Here is a 21,476-nt window from a genome sequence, read left to right as displayed (position 1 = left end):
CATGGAAGCATTCAACCCCAGCGTCGGGAAAATAAGTTAGATAGGGCCCATAGGGCTGCCTGCCAGCCCACCGCCGCACGGCGGCGTCGCGAAACGCGCCCTCCCCGCCACAAGCGCCGGGCCGCAATGATGGCCGTCGCGCCCGGCAGGTGCCGCGCCGTCCGAACAGAACTACCACTCCCAGTAAGCACCGCGAGGCGGCCGGACCCGTTCTACGCATGCGCAAAAGCAGGCACCACGCATTCTCCCCACCGACCCGCTGCCGCGTGACCCTCCTCTGAGCCCATTGGCCAGCACCAACAGGAAAGGGTCACGTCCCCGTGCCTTCTGGGAGGTGTAGTTTTTTTTGCTACAGAAAGCCCGCGAGCGCCGGCGGGGCTGGTGGGATGTGCGCACTACAATTCCCGGCGTGCCGCGCGGCGCGGCCCGGAAGGACCCGTCAGCAGTCGGCGTTGACCGGTGCTGCGGCAGCCGGCGAGCAGCGATGGCCGGGCAGATGGCGGTGCTGGGTGCGTGCGGGCAGCCGAGGGGGCCGGGGCAGCGCTGGGGCCGGCAGGAAGGCGGTAGGGTGCCCAGCCCGGGGGTGGGGGCTGCCGGGCTTCCCGCCCTCGCTCCTGTCCTGAGCCAGGCGGGTCCCGTCGCTGGGGCTCTTGCAGACCTGGTGTTCGCGTTGCCAGCCCGGAGCGGCTTCTCACGATGGCTCCGTTATGGTTTCGGGGCGTTCACTTGCTTGTAGAGGTGTGCTTGTAGGTGTTGTGCGGGGGACTGCTGAGAAGTAGCTGACAGACACTTGCGCTGTCTCACTGCTCTGTTGAAAGACAGCCATGACCGTCTCAGGGAAGACTCAGGGCTGTGGGAGGGTGTTCTCAGGGAGCTGGGGCTGGAGCAGCAGTGAGCATGTATTTAGGTCTCCCTGTTCTATGACTCCTGGTGAAGCTGGGGGGGGGTGTGTGTGTGCTTGATTTGGGAGCTTGTCATTTCTGTGTGATTTTTGTACAGCCTCATTAACTGGGTCTCCTGTCAGAATCATTCATATGCAATTACTCCCATAATAGTAATTAACCTATTAATTTGTGTTTCAGGTTCGGCAGTTCTGGCTCTCCTGCTAGCTGGCTATCTAGCACAACAGTATTTACCAATGCCTACACCAAAAGTAATTGGGATTGATCTTGGCACGACTTACTGCTCTGTCGGTGTCTTTCTTCCTGGAACAGGGCAGGTGAAGGTTATTGCAGATGAAAACGGGCATAACAGCATTCCAAGTATAGTGTCTTTCACGGACAGACACGTATACGTTGGATACGATGGCCTAGAACTTGCTGATGCAAATCCTCAGAACACTATATATGATGCAAAAAGATTCATTGGGAAGATCTTCACTTCCGAAGAACTGAAGAGTGAAAGTAGCAGGTATCCATTTAAGGTGAGCAAACATCATCTTTGCTTCTCTCCAGGCAGTGATATAGAGAAAGCTTGAAATACGTAATGCAGAACCAGTTCTTCTGACTCTGAGTCATTCGGCTAAATCTGATATGCCTGGAAACCATAAGATGTACCCAGAGAGAAGAGGAGGAAATGTTGGCGGAAGCGGTGTGCTTCAGCGTGAGAGCTGATGATTTTCTAGGGAACCCTGTCCTCTCCTGTGAAATGTGTTTCTAGGTTACAGTCCAGCATAAGCTCCAACTCAAAATTTTAACTGTACCTTATTTTACTTTGAGATATATACTAAAAAAAAAAAAAAGAAAAGTGTAAAAGTTGAAATCTTTCCTGTTCCAGTGCACTCTTTCCTGGCACTTTTCTAGTGCTATCTTGACCAGCAACAGATGTTGAAAACAGATGTTAATTAAAAAAAAAAAAAAGTTTCTTTAGCCTGCTGCACTATTTGCTGAAAAGAGACACTTTTTCAGTTACTACAAACAGTCTTTGAATTCTTATAAAGAGGAACTGTCCAAATACCGACCTGTTTACCTCCTTTCAGAATAAAGAACCCATGGGAAGCTTTATGAGTAGGATTAAGTTAACAATTAAAAAGCATTGCTTTCATCTTCAAATGTGTGGTTGTATCATGTAGCGGTAAAGATGATAAAGCGCTTGTTTACAATCAAGGAAAAAAAGTGATTAATGAAGTGGAGAAAGTACATAGAATCATAGAGGCATAGAATGGTTTGGGTTGAAAGGGACTTTTAAGACCATTTAGTTCCACCCCCCTGCTATAGGCAGGGACACCTCCCACTAGTCCAGGTTGCTCAGAGCCCCATCCAGCCTGGCCTTGAATGCTTCCAGGGAGGGGGTATCCACAGCCTCACTGGATATGTCCATATCTTTCCCAGAATAAATGAGCAGTATGCAAATCTAATATTTGGTGCTAGCGGAGGAGGGAACATAAGAAAAAGATGTCTTACCTATGAGTTGTGTCACTTTTCCTCCTAGATTTTCAACAACGATGGATCAGCTGAATTTTCTGTGACAACAAATGAAACCTTTCGTGTCTCTCCGGAGCATATTGGCTCTCAGCTGCTACTGAAATTGAAGAGAATGGCAGAAGACCATCTTGGTGTGCCCATTTTGAAGGCAGTCATCTCTGTGCCAGCAGAGTTTGATGAAAGGCAACGGAATGCCACTGTTAAGGCCGCTAACCTTGCAGGTGTTGTCTTTTTATTCCAGAATTGTTCTGTGGAGCCTTATATTATCTTTATTTCACTAGTGGTAAAGTCTAGGGAGGATAGAAAGCCTTAGAATGGATTTGTTTTTTTTTCTTTAAGTCTGCAAACAATTGTGAAGAACAGCATAGAACTCTTGGGTACCAACATAGCATAGGTGGCTAGAAGAATTGACCCTTGGTCTAAGGATGGTATTTTTTTTTGTCATCTCCAAATAGAACATACAGAGCACGAATGGACAATAATTAAAACATAAGTAGGATGTGGCATCTACTTGGCTAAAGGATCTCTCAAGAAAACATATTTGTGTAGATGCCTTCATCCTGACAGTGAAGTACTATTACTTCAGGCTTAAATAACGTAAATAATTTTCTAAGCAGTAATACTTGATGAACTATTTCCTTATAGCTGACGTTTCACTTAAGGTTAGTTCAAAATAACTAATGGTAGATGTTGTTACAGTGAGAAATGCAGTTTTTGGAATTGTATGTGACTATTGCTTTGCTCTTTTTAGGGCTAGAAATCTTGAGAGTAATCAATGAACCCACAGCTGCAGCTATGGCTTATGGACTCCACAAAGCTGATGTGTTTAATGTTCTGGTGGTAGATTTGGGTGGAGGAACTTTGGATGTGTCCCTGCTGAACAAGCAGGGAGGGATGTTCCTCACACGAGCCATGGCAGGTGAGAACAATGCTTTACTTTTCTGAAGGAGTAGTGGGAAAGGGAAGATACGCCTCACATCACCATGTCTCACAACGAAATGCTCCTAACTGCCTTTCACATGCAACCAGGTCTGCAACTGGTTTCACCAGTTAAGAGAAATTCAGTTTTAAACTGACTCCGAGTTACAAACTGCTATTTAATTTTACCCAAGGCTGTTGATTTTTGCTAGTGTAAGTGCTGCTGCTTACAGAAAATACTTTGTTCTAAAGCTTTCTGTAGGGCTTGATAACTGCGTTCTGTTAACCCAGAAGTTTGGTTTTTTTATACATATATGCCACAGTGGTTCATCACTTGGCAAAGAGTTTTGGCAGCTACGTTCAGTAAAATTGGAGTGAATACACAACTGCTTTGCAGATGACCCAGATTTGGACAGATCTGAGATGCCATACTACTTTTAGCATTGCCTTGAATGACCAGTGTTTGATGTCCAGTAACAGTGGAATAGCAGTACTTAGCTACTTCATTCTGACTTATTTGGATGGATGTCCGTAAGTGAATTTCTGTTTTCACTCATAGCAGACAGGTAGAAACTTTGAGAGTACTATTCAACACAGATGAAAACTGGCAGGCCACTTTTAAATCTGTTTAATGGAAAGCATGAACAATTATTTGAAAGGTTTTGGAAATAAGGTGCAAGAATAGTCTTCTGGAAGTAATTCAGAATACAGACAACTACTCTGATGGCTAATGTAAGACATACCTGTTAATAGAACTTGAACCTCCCTACTTGCATTTACTCTCTTTCTTTTACTTTTATTAGGATATTTCTATATGCTTTAATAGTATGCAACTTTTTTATGTGAATGGATTAAACCATTGAATAACTTGAAAATGTTCAATCATTAACTCCTATAAAGCTGCGCTTTGGTGGTACTAACAGAAAAATCCATTCTGGGCAGAGAGAGAGATGTAAATTTTCTGGGAATTTTAGCTGGGAAAATAATTTGCTGTGAGTTATTGCACTTCAGTGACATGCCACCAGCTACAGATTTTTCTTGTTATTTATTTTTGTCTGTAGAAAAAAAAATAATTAAAAAATCTGGAAGTTACAGTTAATCATGTACTCGTCAGTGGATGATAATTCTGTCTGTTCTCCTAGTTCTGTTAGCTCTTGTTCTGTGCTTACGGTCCTAATATCATTGCTCTGACCCTTGAGTTCTGTTTGCCAGTGAAGAGAAGATGTATGCTGCTTTCTGAATTTTCAGAGGTGATGTCTGACGCACTCTGCTCTGATGTTTTAGGTAACAACAAACTTGGAGGACAAGATTTTAATCAGAGGTTGATGCAGCACTTATACGATCAACTCAATCAAGTTTATGGTTCTCTGCCATCGAGAAAAGAAGAAATACATCGCCTCAGACAGGCTGTGGAAGCAGTTAAATTAAATTTGACTATTCATGAAGCGTCTACGTTAAGGGTGTCATTGACCATGCCAGAAAGGAAGCTTACAAAAGAACTTCCTGAAAGTGAGGTAAAGCTAAATACTATTCATAACAGCAAGCCTTCACAGAAAACAGAAGACTTGAAAAATCGTGGAGATGCTTCAGATGAAGAAAACAACGTTGTCAAAGTTGTGTTTGAAAGAGAAATTTCTAGGAAACTGTTTGAGATGTTGAACGAGGACCTTTTTAAGAAGATTCTTGTTCCCATTGAACAAGTGTTGAAGGAAGGCCACCTACGCAAAGAGGAAGTGGATGAAATTGTATTAGTTGGGGGCTCCACCCGGATTCCTAAAATACGTGAAGTTATTCGGGATTTCTTTGGAAAGGAACCCAACACCTCAGTAGACCCTGATCTAGCAGTTGTAATGGGTGTAGCTATCCAAGCAGGAATTGTTGGTGGGTCCTGGCCTCTCCAAGTAAGCGCGATAGAAATTCCCAATAAGCATTTAAGAAAGACTAATTTTAATTAAAGATAAACTTTCCCACGGCATCCCATCTCTCCAAAAGCATACTCTGATGGTGCGTACTCATCTGACTGTCAGTGGAGCCTAACCTTAGCCATATAATATTCTTTTATTCTTTTTTTTTTTTTTTGTAATCTATTTGAGTTAAATGTTACCTTAAAGGTACGAGTGGTTTTTAAAGCTCTGAAATTGTCTTTGAAGTTGTGTTTGCTTCTAGATTGGATACAGAATGAAAATCCTAAACATAACACACTCATATTCTTTTGCTAAATTTTATTAGCAAATGTGGAAGAGGTGTTTGTTTAAAAATTAAAGAGAGTGTGACCAAAGGTTAGAAATAATACAGCATTGTAGTATGGATGTTCCTGTGTCAAATCTATTTTATTTGAAAGAATGTGAAGCAGTGTTAACGCACATAGCACTAGCAGTGTTGAGCTAAAATTTATTTATTAAAATGAGTCATTTGAGCATTTAAAAACCTTTCTAAAAGGCATACTGCAGCTTGAATGAGATTTATGCATTCAGTCAAATCTGCTGCTGTTCATAACAGCATACGTTTTACGAAGACCACGTGGCAAAATACTGTCTCATGTTTGAGTCAAAACATATTAAGAAATTCAGCTCTTGCTAACGTGGAGTTGCTTAGTGTGTCTACAATGGCTAACTTCCTGAAACATTCTGAATGGTTAACGCATAGGTGCCGCTGTCTTACACTTAAGAACAAGTGCATATCACCAACTGTTTCTACCTTTCTCCAACTTTTTTGAAAACGTATTAATTTTATGTATCTTGAAGCTACATGTGTATATTTTCCCTTAATTTTTTACCAAGATGAATTAAATTGTTGCACAATTACAAGAGTATGACATTTCCCCCCCCCAGCTCTACTGTTTTTAGGGGAAGAAGTGTGGGACCAAATGAACTGCTTGGATGAAGTCTAGTTCCTCTTGTTGATGAAAACTCTTCCAGCTTTGTCTTACATTTTAGCTAGTATCTCTGCTTTAAGTTGTGTCATATTCCTCCTCTAAACTCAACATAGATTAGAGATGGTAGCTGTTCATCCAAGAAGGAAGCAGTGCCTGCAACTCAGGATTTGAGGTAATGTTTCTTTGGTCCAAATACTTTGCCACTCACCTACCTAGCAAATGCAAGAGGGGAAAAGGATGATAAAATTAAAAAAAATAATTGTGAAGCTCAGCTATTTTTTTTTTTTTTATGGAAAGTTAAAGCATTACTTAATGGGCCAAGGGATTTTCTATCTGTTTAGAACTCTCCAGTGAAGGCATTCAGCTAAGGTTTGTCTTCATTCATCAGCGCAGTATCAGGTAAGCTCTAGTAATAGGTGATTCTAAGCATTTCCTTGTATCCTCCAAAAAATAACTTTGATAAGTGTGCCAAGACATAAAGTGTGGGCTTAGATCTATAGTTTAACCTCTGACCATGTTAAAATAGGCCTATTATTCTCCTGGCAGTAGACCAGATCTATGACACTGCCTTCCCAATCGTGCTGATGCAGCTGTTTGCATAGCTGTAGCCTAAACATACATACCTTTGAAGTAATCCTATTAAAAACCACTTGAATTTTAGTTTTGTGCAGCCATTCCATGGGTGGTATTTAACTTCACAGAGATTCTCAAAATACTGATAAGGTTTAATTTCACTGAGTTGGAAACTAAAGAGACTTTTTGGATGCCTTTTTTCCTTCCTTTATACCCTTTGAAAGTGACCATCTTTACGTCTGTATGGGAATTCTAGTAAAATCTGGTAATGTATTAAAATAAAATATTGCATGTTTATAAAAGTGAGTGAGGTAAGGGACTAAGGTGAATAGAACTAAAACTCCTGAGTTGAAAGAGGTCTTTTTATTGAAGTCATGGGTGGATGCCAATATGCAGTACAGTTCTCATGTGCAGTTGCCTTGCAGATGTATTTGTGTATATTCAGTATATTTTTTCCAAAGTATTTGGAGTCACTGTGGCCTTTCTGCTGCCCTGTGGTAAATTCATCTCAAAATATAGTGGAATTTTTGTACAACTTCAGGTTGTTTTTTTGTTTGTTTGTTTAGTGCAGATCTGCTTATTTTACACAGTGCAATAAAATAGATTAAAAGAAAACCACATTGCAGTTGAGCTAAACTATTAAAAGCTTTTTGTGGTTTTGGGACAAGATAGGCCGAAGTGAGGGTGTACCTTTAAGCTGTTTAAACAATGCAAATAATGGAAGTACTTCAGCACATTCCTTCGCTCTGGAGGAGGTTAAAAATCTCTGGTTTTAATCTGGGAGTTGTAAGGGTAGGGTGAGTTGTTTATTTGTATTAAAAAAATAATTAAAATCACAACAGGGTATTTATTCTTTCAGTTTTCTATATAGATTGTAGTAGAAAAGCTGCTGTACATCAGATATCTCCCAGTGTATCCTTATTTATTTATTTTTCTGATTTCTGCAATCAAGTTATCTATTTCGTCTTTGATCCTACTACTGTATTTTGGCACAAACCATCATATTTTAAAGATGAGTAGGACACTGGGCTAAGTGGATGTTTTCAGATATGCAGATGTACTGCTTATCAGAAGTCTTTAAATAAATTGATGTTTGAAGGCTGAAATCTTTCTACAACCTCTCCTGGAAATCTTGAGTATGGTTGCCTGTGACATAAAGCGTATGACAAATGTATACAGTTCAAGCTTGTGTTGCGAGTTGAAATTCTGGAAGTCTAAGCTGCCTCACCACCAGTATGTTCCTGAATTGTTTCCAAATGCAGATGATGAAACGCGTCTTATAAATACCCTTTTAGAATGTTTTTAATAAAACCAATTTCTGTCCTTTGGACCTGTCTTGTTTCAGTTTTCCAGGGCAGTATTTCAACAGCGCTGTTTCCCTATTTATTCCTTGAATGATGTCAGTCCAGCAGTAAGCACAAAAAACCTTTCTCTCCCCCTAAATAAATAAAATTACCATACGCTTAGCAAGTCCTCAGATGATTTTCTCTGTACCTTGCAAGAGATGTTGGTCTCTGTTGGTTAGTCATTATCTATCCTACTATTAACCCTACATTTGTTTAGGAAATAGCACCCAATTTGTGTTTTTCCAGTTTCTCCTGTGCTACTTCTAGGAAAGAGTGGGTTTTAGGAGGAGTATGAAGGTAAGTAAGTAAGTGATGGGGACCCACGAAGAGCCTTCCTGGGGCACTCAACTTCTTTCCTCATTTGAAATGTTGGTATGGTAGTTTCTGCTCTATGGGGAAGCCACTGCTGCCCTCAGGTGGGGGACAAGAAGAGGGAAAGAGATGAAAAGCAAGCAGCTATTCTCTCCTTACAGAGTTTGTCTCTGCAGGACTATCAGAAAACTGCAGAAAACTGCAATTACCTAATCTGGGTTGTTCCTGCTCCTAACAAGTTCCAAAGTCACTATATTCTCTTAGTCAGCTTCTGCAAGCTGTAGTATATTTATTGTGCTCAGTCAATTAAACTCAGCAGTACTGTCTTTTTTTCTTTTCTTTTTTTTTGGTTGGCTGTTACTCAGGGAAGGATAGTGCAGTTTTTTACCTTCATGGTAGGACAATCACATCTTTGAGGAAATCTCTTCAGAAAGCCTCCATTGTTTCTCACCACCTTCCTAAAACTGCAGACTTTGCTTGCTTCAGCTGATATGCGAGTCAGCAGTGCAGGCAGCAGGAACAACTACAGACCCACAGCTGAAAGCAGTACGTGTATTTCATTGCCAGCCTGGGGATCCCTACAGCAGCGCTCAAAGGCACATGGGTAGAGACACAGACACCACTGAGCTTGGTCCGTGATAAAGAATTACAAGCCTACTGTTTATGCCTGTTGAGGTGTAGTTTACTTCTGTGCTTTGATCTTCTCCTTAGTAAAGCAGGGAGCTCAACCATGTTTAATAAAGCTTCCCTACCTATGTTGCCTATACATAAGTATTCTACTTGTCAAACACTTGTCAAACACAAACAGTATGATTTATGTATTTTCCTTTATGACTACTCTCCAGACTGCGTGTTGCCAGCTTGAGCGTGTTTACAATACTCCTTGCCAATCTTCCACTTTTAATCCATTTCTCCCCCATTTTGACCCCCTTTGCTCAAGAGAACACTACTGCTGGGGGTGGCAGTGTGGGAGAGGGTAATTTACAGAGGTGTGTAATAAACATACAGGAAAAGGAATAAACATATCCCTACAATACTGTTTTGAATTAAATGTCTCATTGAAGGCAATGAACCACTCAGCTCACCAGGCACCACTGGTAGATTGTTTCACTTGATGCATTAAGTCAAGTCCTAGAGATGTTGAACATCATCCTCAATGCCAGCTGCTCCATCAGTTATGCCTCCAAACTGGGAACAGCATTTTAAGGTGTAAAATCCAGCTTGTAAAATCCCTCCAGATCACCATGTGATAGATAAAAGAACATGGGGTCATTGCTCTCCCTCATGGTAAGAAGCATGGTAAAGGTAGTGAAGGGGGACCTGCCAAACTTTAATTTCTGCTGTTCTTGCATTTGCTACCAAAGCAGCTGCTGTGCTGCTATCACTTCCTGATCTTCTAACTCTGACTCAAATTCAATCTCAGAATCCAAGGATTCACTCATATATTTCTACACTGTTCCTTGGGATCCCATGAAGATTTCATGGAAATCAAAACCTACCATTTTCCATACCTGTGCCTTCCACGTGCTGTCCTGCAATGCCTTGCAGTCCACAACAGTGCTCTTCATCAGTAGTAATTAGTTCTTGTGTAATGGCCATCACATCCTGTAAAGTCTTGACTACCCTTTCCCACTCTCATTTTACTCCATAATGTGACAACTTCACAGTCATGAGCTCTATGACTGTAAGTAACAACTATCCTAATCTCCCAGCTAACTTGCAAGAAAACTCTGATGTCCCTTTCTGTGACAATCTATACACAACTGTCTCAATTGTCTAGGGGGTAACCACTACTGTGACATTTGTTTCAGGCCATGGTTCCATCAGAACCATGGTAGCTAGGAAAGTAGCCACACAGCACCAGTGCTCAGTGCTGGGCTGTCCCAGAATGTGGGAAGTCACCACTGGGAGCTCCATGATCCTGCCAGCTACACCCAATGTGTCAGTCCACACAGACAGGCAGGCAGCAGAAACAACCACAGACCCACTGCTGAAATGCAAAGAAAAAATATTTTTGTTACTTCGCCAACCAGGGGATTCCTGAAGCAGCACCTGGGTAGAGGTTCACAAGTGAGGCTGCAGGCACTGCTAAGCTCAGTCCATGCTATTGGATCCTGTTGTTTCCACCTGCTGATCAAGGGTTTGCACAAGCGTTGCTTACCACTGTACTGTGATCTTCACTGTGGTCTGATCTCCATAACAAGGCAGGGAGCTCAAGTGTGTCCAACAGGTGCCTCCAAGTCTACCACGCACCTATGTGATCTATATACAGATGTTCTACTTGTCAAATACACAGAAGATAAACAACAGTAGGTACAATATATGTGTTTTCCTATATGACTGCTCTCCAGGCTTTAGGCCATTGCAGCTGCAAGGTCACTTGAACATGTTTACAATCCTCTTCACCAGTCTTCAGTTCTTATCCTCCTTGCCAATCTTATGCTTTTAACCCATTCCAACCACACCTAGTATAGCAGAGTTTAAGGACATGTAGTAAAAATGTCCCTGCCAACACATCCAACTGACACTTTCAATAATACACATGTCCTTTTGAGTAGCTCTAGTTAGTAGAGTTTCGCATTAAAATCTGCTAGCAAATAGCTGTACCTATTTTGTAGTATTCTTTCACAAAATGATTTTGTAAAAACTATGCAAGAAAGACAGAGAGCTGTTGGAGAGGGTCCAGAGGAGGGCCACAAAGATGATGAGAGGGCTGGAGCACCTCCCCTACAAAGACTGAGGGAGCTGGGCTTGTTCAGCCTGGAGAAAAGGCTGCGGGGTGACCTCATTGCAGCCTTTCAGTACCTAAAGGGAACCTATAAACAGGAGGGGAGTCAACTCTTTTAAAGGGTAGATAACGGCAGGACAAGGGGAAATGGTTTTAAGTTGAAGGAGGAAAGACTTAGGGTGGATGTCAGGGGGAAGTTCTTTACTATGAGAGTGGTAAGGTGCTGGAACAGGCTGCCCAGAGAGGTTGTGGATGCCCCATCCCTGGAGGTATTCAAGGCCAGGCTGGATGGGGTGCTGGGCAGCCTGGTCTAGTATTAAATGTGGAGGTTGGTGGCCCTGCCTGTGGTGGGGAGTTGGAGTTTCATGATCCTCGAGGTCCCTTCCAACCCAGGCCATTCTGTGATTCTGTGAAATTTAGATTTTTTTCAGCTGTTTGAAGTAATTTTTTAGTTATTGAGAAATCACAAAGTCAAAAAAACAGAAAAATCAACTTAAGTAAGTTTGCTGCCCAAGAATTACTGAAGTATACATGTAAAAATGTGTGTATATCCTAAAAATCAGAATAAAGTGAGATCTGCTTGTATGTCCATATAGTAAGTTATTTGGGGTTTTTATATATTCACGATTATATAACAATGTATTAACTAAATAGGCATAATGACCAAACAATTTAATTAAGCACTATTTCTTAATTGAAACACTGTGTGAAGAGCAAGATTTTTTTTTTTTTAATCCATCTTTACTAGTGCAATATTTCTAATATGCCATGAAAATCACTCCTTCATTGTGTTAGTCCAGTACCAATATAATCAAAATCAGTGATTTGTATAAAAACAGGAAGTTAATTTAAGAAACCTGATCATTATGTATGGACTGTAGTTGTAGTAAGCAGTAATGTTGTCAGGAACTTTCAAGGAAGTTCATAACATCAGGAATGCTGCTTATCTTTAGAGAGCGTACCAGTTCAGGGAATTCTCGTCTTCATTAAGAATTTATTCATTAGTTTTCTTTATCTTGTTATACCCGCCTCTGCAACCATTTCAGAGAAGGCACCCTTTCGTTGTAACAAATTATGTGGTGTATCATATTCTAGAATCCTTCCTGCATCCAGAACAAGCACTCTACAACACAAAAACATAAAGATTACAGGAGGTAAAAAATTCAACCGTATTTTCCAGTCCTTCTACAAATACCTACTAATTTGAACTCTTACTTAAAAGATCTATCATTGGTTTCTAAAACTAGTTATGCCTATATTAATAAAGCCTTTTGGAAATGAAATGTTTACTCGGTAAAAATTCTGCAGTGTGTCCCTTTGTTCTAGAAAATTAAGTGTTCATAATAGTAGCTAATACTTGCAACCTAGCAGGAAAAAAATGTAATTAGAACATGCAAACAGAATACAAGGTTATCAATCTTTAATTAAGACTGATACTCAAGTCTTTTGTGATACCCTGGGTTGTACAGATACAAAGCTACTAAGGAAAAAAGAGTTAAAGTAAATATCATAGGTCTGAAAACTTATGCATCTAAAAGAAGCCATTAATTCTTAAATGGCATATGAAAACTTAACTTACCTTTCTGAATCCATGACTGTATGTAATCTGTGGGCTATTGTTAATATCGTGCAGTTGCAAAACTCTCTTTTGATGGTGGACTGCACCAAGTTATCTGTTTCCATATCAACAGAAGCTGTTGCTTCATCAAGGACTAGGACTTTTTTTTTTCGTAGCAAAACACGGGCCAGACAGACTAGCTGTCTCTGGCCAACACTGTTAAAAATACATCAAGAAGGTCAGGTTAGGCACTTTGAGGAAGGGGAGAATGATCTTGTTTCTTCAATACTTACACCTAGACATTGGAGCAGATGTTGTTGACATAAAGCTGGGACTAGTATGGAGCCTATCTGTTCCAACTTCTTCAACAACACTTTATACTTCTCAAAACTCTGGAGAAATATGTCCACCTAATTTTGGAAGTTTTTATTCCTTCTCACTCCACATACCAATAGTAAATATGGAGTGACTTTTAAACCTACCTTTACCCTCAACTTCGGTATTCACATTATTATAGGGGAATCTGAATAGGCCAGACTGAATACAATAATGTTCAAGGTAAAAGTCTGGATATTCCTGTATGTTACCTCTGGTGAATGCCTTGCAGATATTTCTGAAAATGATCTGTCCTAAAAAACTCAAGTTACTTTTCAATATGCTCCATTTAAATTACTGCTTGTCTCTTTGGTGCTGAAAGTTTCACTATTTGTCTGAGTCCTTCTATTTCAAGTGTCACTCTCCTTAGGTTTCTATGGGGTAACAATCTACAAATTAAAGACAAGTTGCTTTGCCTAACCACATAGAGCAAAACAGTTCTCTGTAGTTTTGCCTTTTTTTTTTTTTTAATAAATGATTAAATGAACATTTTTCTTCCAGATCTAATCAGGTGGTATATGAAGTCCCCATTTCTCATTAATTTATACACTTGAGCTGAAACTACTCCACTTCCTTTGCTTCCCATACAGCGTATGCTACAGGACTTCATATAGTTATGACCACGAAGAAAACCGCAAAGAAAGTCCTACTACCAGAATAATCCTGTTTGGAGCGGAGAAGGGTACTCTTTATGTTGGTAATTTCTGTAATAAATTATCTGTAAAGAAAACAGTTTTACAGTATCAGAAAATAACTAAAATAGCATTTGCTATTTATATACCTGAGGTTTTCACCACCTTCTGAAATCTCATGAAAGAGCTTCTTTGGAAGTGATTGGACAAAACTCTTCAAGTCACACAGTTCCAGTGCCTCCCACAGTTCATGATCAGAATGTTTTCCGAGTGGATCTAAGTTTGACTGCAGTGTCCCAGAAAACAAGACGGGATCCTAAATAATTACAGAGTTTGAGTACAAAGTTCCAAGACTGACTTAAAGAGTATGCCATAACACAACAGTGCATTAATGTAGAAAAATTAAATAAATAATTTTGGATCTGTTGCAGTTTCCATGGAAATAAATAGGAGGCATTACTTTCAGGGCAACTTATGCACATACATGACTCATGATTATGTATTACTTCATTCCCTATGAATTAGTGATGCAGTTGAGATTTGAAAACAGCACACACTGACTTACAGATTCTGAAGAACACAAGTTATTCTAGCAAAGATTGTTAAACTAAATCTGGTGTAATAGAAGCTAATGTTACACTTTTGGTCTGACCTGTTTTGAGGTTTCTTCCATGTAAATGCCAACATGCAATAACCATGACATTTTTCAAGATAGCACTATGCAAGAATTACTAAAGATTACTGATCAGTTGAAAAGCTAAGACTATCAAAAATTTGGTTATAAAACCTGACATGCCAGAACCTGTATTCAAAGCAGTAACATTCTACTGGAGTTTTAGGCTTCTGTCTTTTGGCAGTCTGTAGACTTTGGGCTTGTAGTTTCTCAAAAAAAAAAAAAAAAGAAAAAAAAAAAAAAGAAAAAAAAAAAAGAAAAAATCCTCAAATCAACAAAGTAAAAAAATATTCCACAAAACTTAAATGTTTTGTTTTACAAGCACACAAACACACCAAAAAGTCATCTCAAAAACACATCTCACCTGTGGAATAATGTTAAGGTTTCCACGCAGGTCATGGAGTCCAATAGTTGATATATCGATTCCATCTATAATTATTTTGCCTCCAGATCCCTCTAGAACTCTAAACAAGCAATTTGTGAGTGTTGATTTACCAGCTCCTGTTCTTCCTACAATTCCAACCTGAAACAGAAAGTTTTCTGGTATAGACTATAATTTTCTATACTGAGTGCTGTACATAAAAAGTGACTAATAAATTCAGTTTTAACTTTCAGTTCAAATCTTCAGTTTATTTCACCAACATCATAGCTGGATAAAATTGTTTAAAACTCACTCTTGACATGCTTACAATCATAGCTCTCCCTCTAGCTTATGTCTGGTTCAATGGGAAACCCTTACTTATGCCTTCCTTTTGTCTAGCACTCCTCAGCTGAAGTGAACCGCTCAAAACTAAGTCCTGTTCAGTGTTCCTTGATCCCAAACCCAAATCCGTTTAACTCCAATCTAGTTAATATATAGCTTTTAATATAGTTTTCTACAGAGATATTCAGCACAGTGGACAAAAGGTTTAATTTCAAATTTGAATCTTTCTTAGAAATGTCCTATTTGGTTGAAAAATCTGATTGGTATGTAATTATTCACTTTTCTTAAGAGTAAAGCTTTCCTCGGAAGTTTCACATTAGGATCACTTTCTTAAGAGAGCACCTTCTTTTACAAGCAGTGAACCAACGTGGAACCAAATGAGTTTACATCTTCCCTTACCTAAATCTACTAAACTGACATACTCTAACACTAATACTGTTGGGCTGCCACTTTCATGAATAGCTCCATTTGCACACGATGACTTAATGTCTTCACCTCTGTAGACACTAAGGGTCAGAAAAGATCTAGAACAGTTTCAACCTAATCTTAAAAACAAGTAACAGTAAAATAATTAGCATAAATGCTATAAGTATTTCAACTGTAATATTTTTCCCTATGCTTTTTTTTTTTTTTCCCAAATGTCTGAAAGTTAAATAAAGGTTTATCTCAGATTCAAAGAGATACTTGCCCATCATAGTATGTGGGGAAGGGTGGGAAGTAAATCATTGCCTCCATTTCTGACAGGGATAAGAACTTCTACAGAGTAGGAGAAAATACTTTTCCTTTTTTCATTTGTTTTTTGCTTTAATATCTTAGTCACTTATAATTTTTTCTGTTCAACATAATCTTGTTATATTTAGTATTTGAGTCTCTTCATATGAGATATTTTTGAAATAGAAAGTCCAGAAACAGAAGTTTTGACTTATTTCTTATTATATACAATACCTTCTCTTTATTTCTCGTCTGAAAGGAGATGTCATTCAGGGCTAAACCAAGATCCTTCCTGTACTGAGCTTTGTAGTTAACAAACTCTATTATTCCTCTATCAGGCCACCCTACTGGTGGTCTTTTTGATGTAATCCATGGTTTCTGGAATTAAAAGCATTGTTATTTTAGTATATGCCAGGAGATAAGTCCCAAATCATTAAAAAAAAAAAAAAGAAAATAGGAAAATTATATACATCTAGAACTCCCAGTAGGTTTAGGATAATTCCACTGTGATATAAGGGAAGGAGAAATTTCTTCAAACTTAGCAGGCAACAACATTCCAACTTATGTTTTTTTTTTGTTTGTTTTTTGTTTTTTGTTGTTTTGTTTGTTTGTTTGTTTTTTAAAGAAAATCATATAGTCATTTAAAAATCTGAACTGTGTAGCTGGTAATAGTTCCCTTATTTGGCAGACAAGGAACTGAATTTAATCCAAAGTCTAATCTTCCAGGTATTCCCAATGCATATTTTATGAGAAACGTTTTATTTTAAGGAGTACAATAGAAAAGCAAGATGTTAACATAAAGAAACAAAAACACGAGGAAGGGTAAAAGAAAATGAAAACATATAGAAGAGGGACGTGTTTCTGAGACAGACCAAGGCTCTTACTTCTCTGGGTACTACTTTCAGTAAAGCACAATAACCAAAGCCGATAGCTTTGAAATAAATGCCTCTTCAGGCATGTGAGTAAGAATGCCTCTCTTCCCTGTTTGCCACTCTTAAAATGCTCCTCCTGGTTGCACACAATATGGAAAGTCAACCTGAGCTGCAGGTGAATTAGCCTTACTAGAAAACCTACTACTAAGAAGGATGCCAAATAATTCCCTGGTTCAAATAGATATAAAACTGCTAACTATAAACAGAATGAATAAGCTACATATTAATGTAAAAAACTGACAAAGTATGCAATAAATTATAGCCAGCTTTTACCACACACCAATATTAAATCAAATCTACACCATTTTCCTTGTACTCAAATTAAATATCCATTAAATATCCAACACTATTCCAAAAAGAATGCTCACCTCTTTATCCATGTTTGCATATTCACAAACTCTTTCAATTGAAACCGCATTGGTCTCGATTTCACATGCTTTACGCACCCAAAAATTTAGACTCTGAATTATCTGGAGAAGAAAGTTGCATTGTAGAATGTAACAATTCAACTATACTAGAACACAGCTTAATGATTACAAAAATTACCCAAACTGAATAATTTCACAAGCACATGGTAATGGTATAACATGTGAAAGGAAGAACATGACTCATACTGTGGGTACATTATTACACTACTTCTTAGATAAAGTACACTAACACCACACACATAAAATAATCTATAATGGAGGTAAGCATCGGATCTGTTGTGCCTGCCAAATTCTTCAAACGTGGAATGCTTCTGCAGACAGCATCGGTACCATTTTTGTGGTAATTGAGTAAGTAACAATTCTGTCTCTAATTACAGGGGAAAAAAGTGAGCCCAAAGAGGTTTTTTTTTTCTTTTTTTGTAAGATTCAACTGTTTTTAGATGTTCTATGTAGCTAAATCAAGACTGGTGGGAATTTCATGTCAGTTGAAGGTGGAACACCATGCAGTACCTGCCATTGTCATCACTGAGTACATGATGATATAAATGACAGTTATTCAGAGAGAACAATATAGAATGGAATTCTTGTGAGTTGGGGGTGATGTGGGTATACCAGGATAGGCAATTCTCTTTCTCTTTTTTTCCTCTCTTACTTTTTCTCCCCAGTCTCTCCCCGTCTCTCCCCCTCCTCTGTTTCTACTATTTCTGAAGCACTTTTCACAGTGAGAATCTGGACATTGCTAGGCTCCTAAGCATCACACATTAAAGAAATTCTGGATGCTTTAGTCTGCGTATATATGATACTTAAGACTTATTTAAATTAGCAACCTATCAGTACAGTTCATCTTACTACAGGACACTTTCCTAACATAGCTCACAGATTTTTTAGAAGCACAGTACAAAAAGTAAATGATTTTAATAAACTTTTAAGTAAGTATCCCCATACAGTGTTCAGTAAATGAAGAAGAACAAGAAATCAAATATGAAATATATTTGAATATGACCTGGTTTCTTACTCTTGATTTAGCATAATAGCTAAAAGTAATATACCATCCATAGCCTGATTAACTTGATTTTTAAATATATTCCAATAATTCTTACTTCATCTAAATTCAGAGTGGAAAAATAATTACTGTGAAGCTTCCCAGAATTCAAGGAACTTCAAGGAAAACTTTGTTCTGTTTTTGGGATTTAGTAACTGCCACCACTATGTACATTTATCTACTCAATTTCATTGTACCTATCCTTCCCATTTCATATGGAATGTGAGAACAACAAAAAAAATATTCCATGACTTACATTTAGAGCGTATGATATTGATAAACCCACTGCAGAAGAACTCACTGTATTTCCAGCCAGTACTACAAACAGTGCAGCAAAGAACACCATTAAATTCCCAAGAAATTCAAGCCTGACAGATAGCCACCTGCAGTACACAAGGCAAAGAAAGTGAGTTACCACAAATTTTTCTTTTTCTTTGAGTGCAGTGAACATACTGCTAATATAATGGCTCTTCTCGAGCTGTCTCAACTTTCCTTTCAGAGAAGGTACATACCACCATTCAATTTTACAGATGGTCTGGGGAGGGAATATGATGTCTAAAACAAGTAGCACAGTTAAGAACAAAATGCAGTCTCTGCACAAATGACTAATGCTCTCTTCACTATTCATACGGCTTTTCCACTCTTCCTATCCAGATAAGATTCAAGTACATGACTGAAAACTACAATTGAAAATCTTCTCCATGCTAATCTCTACCTGTAACTGAACTGAATCACAAATGGGGGAGGAGAAATGCTCTTATTCCCTTAAGCTTGAGATTCCACTCTCAGGTCTGTAGGTATAGGCCAAGTTACTACCGCATGAACTACTGCAATATAAAATTCATTTGTTCATAAGCTTGTTACAAGAAGTATTAATTGCAATACAGCACGCAGTCCATGTTTATAATCTATCTGTAGACTTTTGTTGTTGGTATTCTCATCCTAAACAGCACATGCATACTTTTTATTAACCTGCTAGTTTCTGGTACACAAAGAAGAAATCCTAGTGCTTAGTGCTTATCTGTGCACTCATTACAAAGGACGCTAGATAAATTGTTCTTATCCTGTTTCTCAAGTAGCTTTACTTTGACTAAAGGAAACACAATAATTGTAGAATTCTACAGGCAAAGGTCTCAGTCAGAGGTGCTATAAAGTACCTGTTTGAGATGACATTGTTGTAGAAATAAACTAAATTCTCATATACAACATCATTATTTTTTCTAATGAATCTCTCCTGGTGGCCAAATGCTCTGATTGTTGATCCTCCTAGGATAGTCTCTGTGAAGTGGGAGATGACAGGAGAATGTGATGCTCCTGCTAGCCGTCGAATTTGTCGTGAGCTCGCTATGTAGTATCTCTAATCAAACAGTATAGAAAAAAAAAAAAAAAACAGTCATTTTCACTTGTTATAGTTTCCTTTACATTATTTTAAATTATTTAACATTATTTTAAATATTTTTTCCAGTTCTTCTAAAGCTGTTTAAATTTTGCATATGAAAAAGCTGAAAAATGCAATATGTATTTCTGGGAAGGTTGAATTAAAAGCAAATTATTTCCAAATTATCTGACAAATATGCTATACTACAAAAGGCACACATCAACCAACTAAAATTTCCATGTAAACTTGAAAAACAGAATGCTCTATTTTGTATTCACATGAAAATTGTTTTTTACTTCTTTAATGTAATAATGTCTGTATTTAAATTCCTTAGCAGAGACTGAATCCAGGCCCTCTTTTCTTTCATCTATGTTCTTATTTTAAGAATCTTTACCGTCTTAATTACACACTGTACTTTGAGCCTCAAGAAACAGGAATGCAACCCTTAGTCTTTCTGAACCATTATCTTTCAGTTTCTCCATAGCATAACTGACACCTTAGTAAAAAAACAGCAAAGGTAACAAGGCATCAGTCTACTTTTACATCGATATTGTATCTGTCTAAGAAAGAAAATCTAAGGAGAAAAATACAAATTGTTAAAAGTTTTCAAGCACTACAGGATATACTCAAGGACTGTTCTAAATTCCTTTTAAGAAGCTGGAAGATTTTTTTATGGAAGTAAATATAGATGCATTCTGTAGACTTTTTTCCCCACTCTGAGTAATAATTTAAGCCTGTATCATCAGATGTTTTGGAAATCCTACATAGACACATCTAGAAAACCTTATAAAAGCTTAATGAACTTACTTGGATAACAAAATACAAGTATCCCAGGGGAATAACTACCACTATGAACAGTGGTGAGGAAAACGTGATAACTAGAACGGTTCCAATAACATCTAGTGTACAGTTCAGCCAACTTCGCAAGTAATAATGAAAACGTATGTCCACTATAAATAAGTCCTGTAACAATGCACAGAAGAATCAACATTTTTGAGTAAATTTCACTACTACATCAAACTACAATATCCTCAGTATAGGTTAGTAGGATTGCCCCCCACCTGATTACATCCTAATGAAATACATTCATATATCAGTATTTTTTTTCTAAAGGTGAAGTAGATACAATAGCTTTTAGAGTACTCATGATATGTCATAGAACAGGCTCTTCTATGTAAGCCTGTTAATAACTCTGAAGTGTACTGAAATAATCTCCTACTGTACACAGTAACACAATTTCAAACCTTGTTAATAATATAGTGCTACTAAAAAACAGAGGCTTTAATGAAACCCGTATCAATTGACTTCTTAGTGTATTACACAGCTCTATCCTACCTCAGCTCTATTCTAAAATACACAGTCCTCAGCAGTTACTTCATTTGGATTAACCTGTCATGCATTGCAACAATCTGAACAATCTATTTATGACAAGACTAGGAAGTATTAAAGTCATAGTAAATAACATTTGTCTATATAGTAAGAAGTTCCAATTAAAGTCCAAGTGCTCCAAAAACCAAACAAAAAACACCAGAAAATAACATTCACTGTAAGTCTATATACACTAGAGAATGTGAACTGATGCATTCATTGGTTTTGGCAATGACATTGGATTCTGATATGCAAAAAAAAAAAAAAAAAAAAAAAAAAAAAAAAAAAAAATTACAGAGCCACTTATTAAAAAAAAGTGGATTAGATTTAGGTCTGGTAAACTCATTGCGCTGTGGGAGTAAAATTTGACAAATGGCATCCTAATGATCGTAGGTAGGGCCTATACAACTATTGCCAATAATATATTTTGAGAATTTTGCATGAAAATAGCTACAGACATTTCTGTAAGTTCTTATGCATTGAAGCAGCTTTCAATCATTA

General features: G+C 38.2%; 2 protein-coding genes across 3 annotated transcripts in view; one reads left to right on the top strand and one right to left on the bottom strand.

Moving 5' to 3' along the window:
• Window positions 1-438: 438 nt before the first annotated feature.
• On the top strand, window positions 439-8,119 carry HSPA13 (heat shock protein family A (Hsp70) member 13). The gene is made up of 5 exons (NM_001030793.4): window positions 439-509; window positions 1,083-1,423; window positions 2,431-2,644; window positions 3,175-3,342; window positions 4,626-8,119. The coding sequence occupies exons 1-5, from the start codon at window positions 485-487 to the stop codon at window positions 5,294-5,296; spliced, it is 1,419 nt and encodes a 472-aa protein (NP_001025964.3). The 5' UTR covers window positions 439-484; the 3' UTR covers window positions 5,297-8,119.
• A 3,763-nt stretch (window positions 8,120-11,882) lies between these two features.
• The window catches only part of ABCC13, a 32,876-nt gene continuing 23,282 nt past the window's right edge, over window positions 11,883-21,476 (bottom strand). For both annotated transcript variants that reach the window (XM_416677.8, XM_025144763.2), the window contains 9 exons: window positions 20,415-20,570; window positions 19,387-19,586; window positions 18,486-18,612; window positions 17,128-17,229; window positions 16,062-16,205; window positions 14,778-14,936; window positions 13,890-14,056; window positions 12,755-12,949; window positions 11,883-12,298 (listed from right to left, as the gene is read on the bottom strand). In XM_416677.8, coding sequence (XP_416677.5) covers window positions 12,187-12,298; window positions 12,755-12,949; window positions 13,890-14,056; window positions 14,778-14,936; window positions 16,062-16,205; window positions 17,128-17,229; window positions 18,486-18,612; window positions 19,387-19,586; window positions 20,415-20,570 — 1,362 coding nt within the window. In that variant the 3' untranslated portion in view covers window positions 11,883-12,186. The remainder of the gene's footprint in view (window positions 12,299-12,754; window positions 12,950-13,889; window positions 14,057-14,777; window positions 14,937-16,061; window positions 16,206-17,127; window positions 17,230-18,485; window positions 18,613-19,386; window positions 19,587-20,414; window positions 20,571-21,476) is intronic.

Source organism: Gallus gallus, chromosome 1, assembly GCF_016699485.2.
Source record: "Gallus gallus isolate bGalGal1 chromosome 1, bGalGal1.mat.broiler.GRCg7b, whole genome shotgun sequence".
NCBI classification, from domain to species: domain Eukaryota; kingdom Metazoa; phylum Chordata; class Aves; order Galliformes; family Phasianidae; genus Gallus; species Gallus gallus.
Note: the sequence above shows the minus strand (reverse complement) of the source record. Positions and strands in the feature narration are given on the sequence as shown.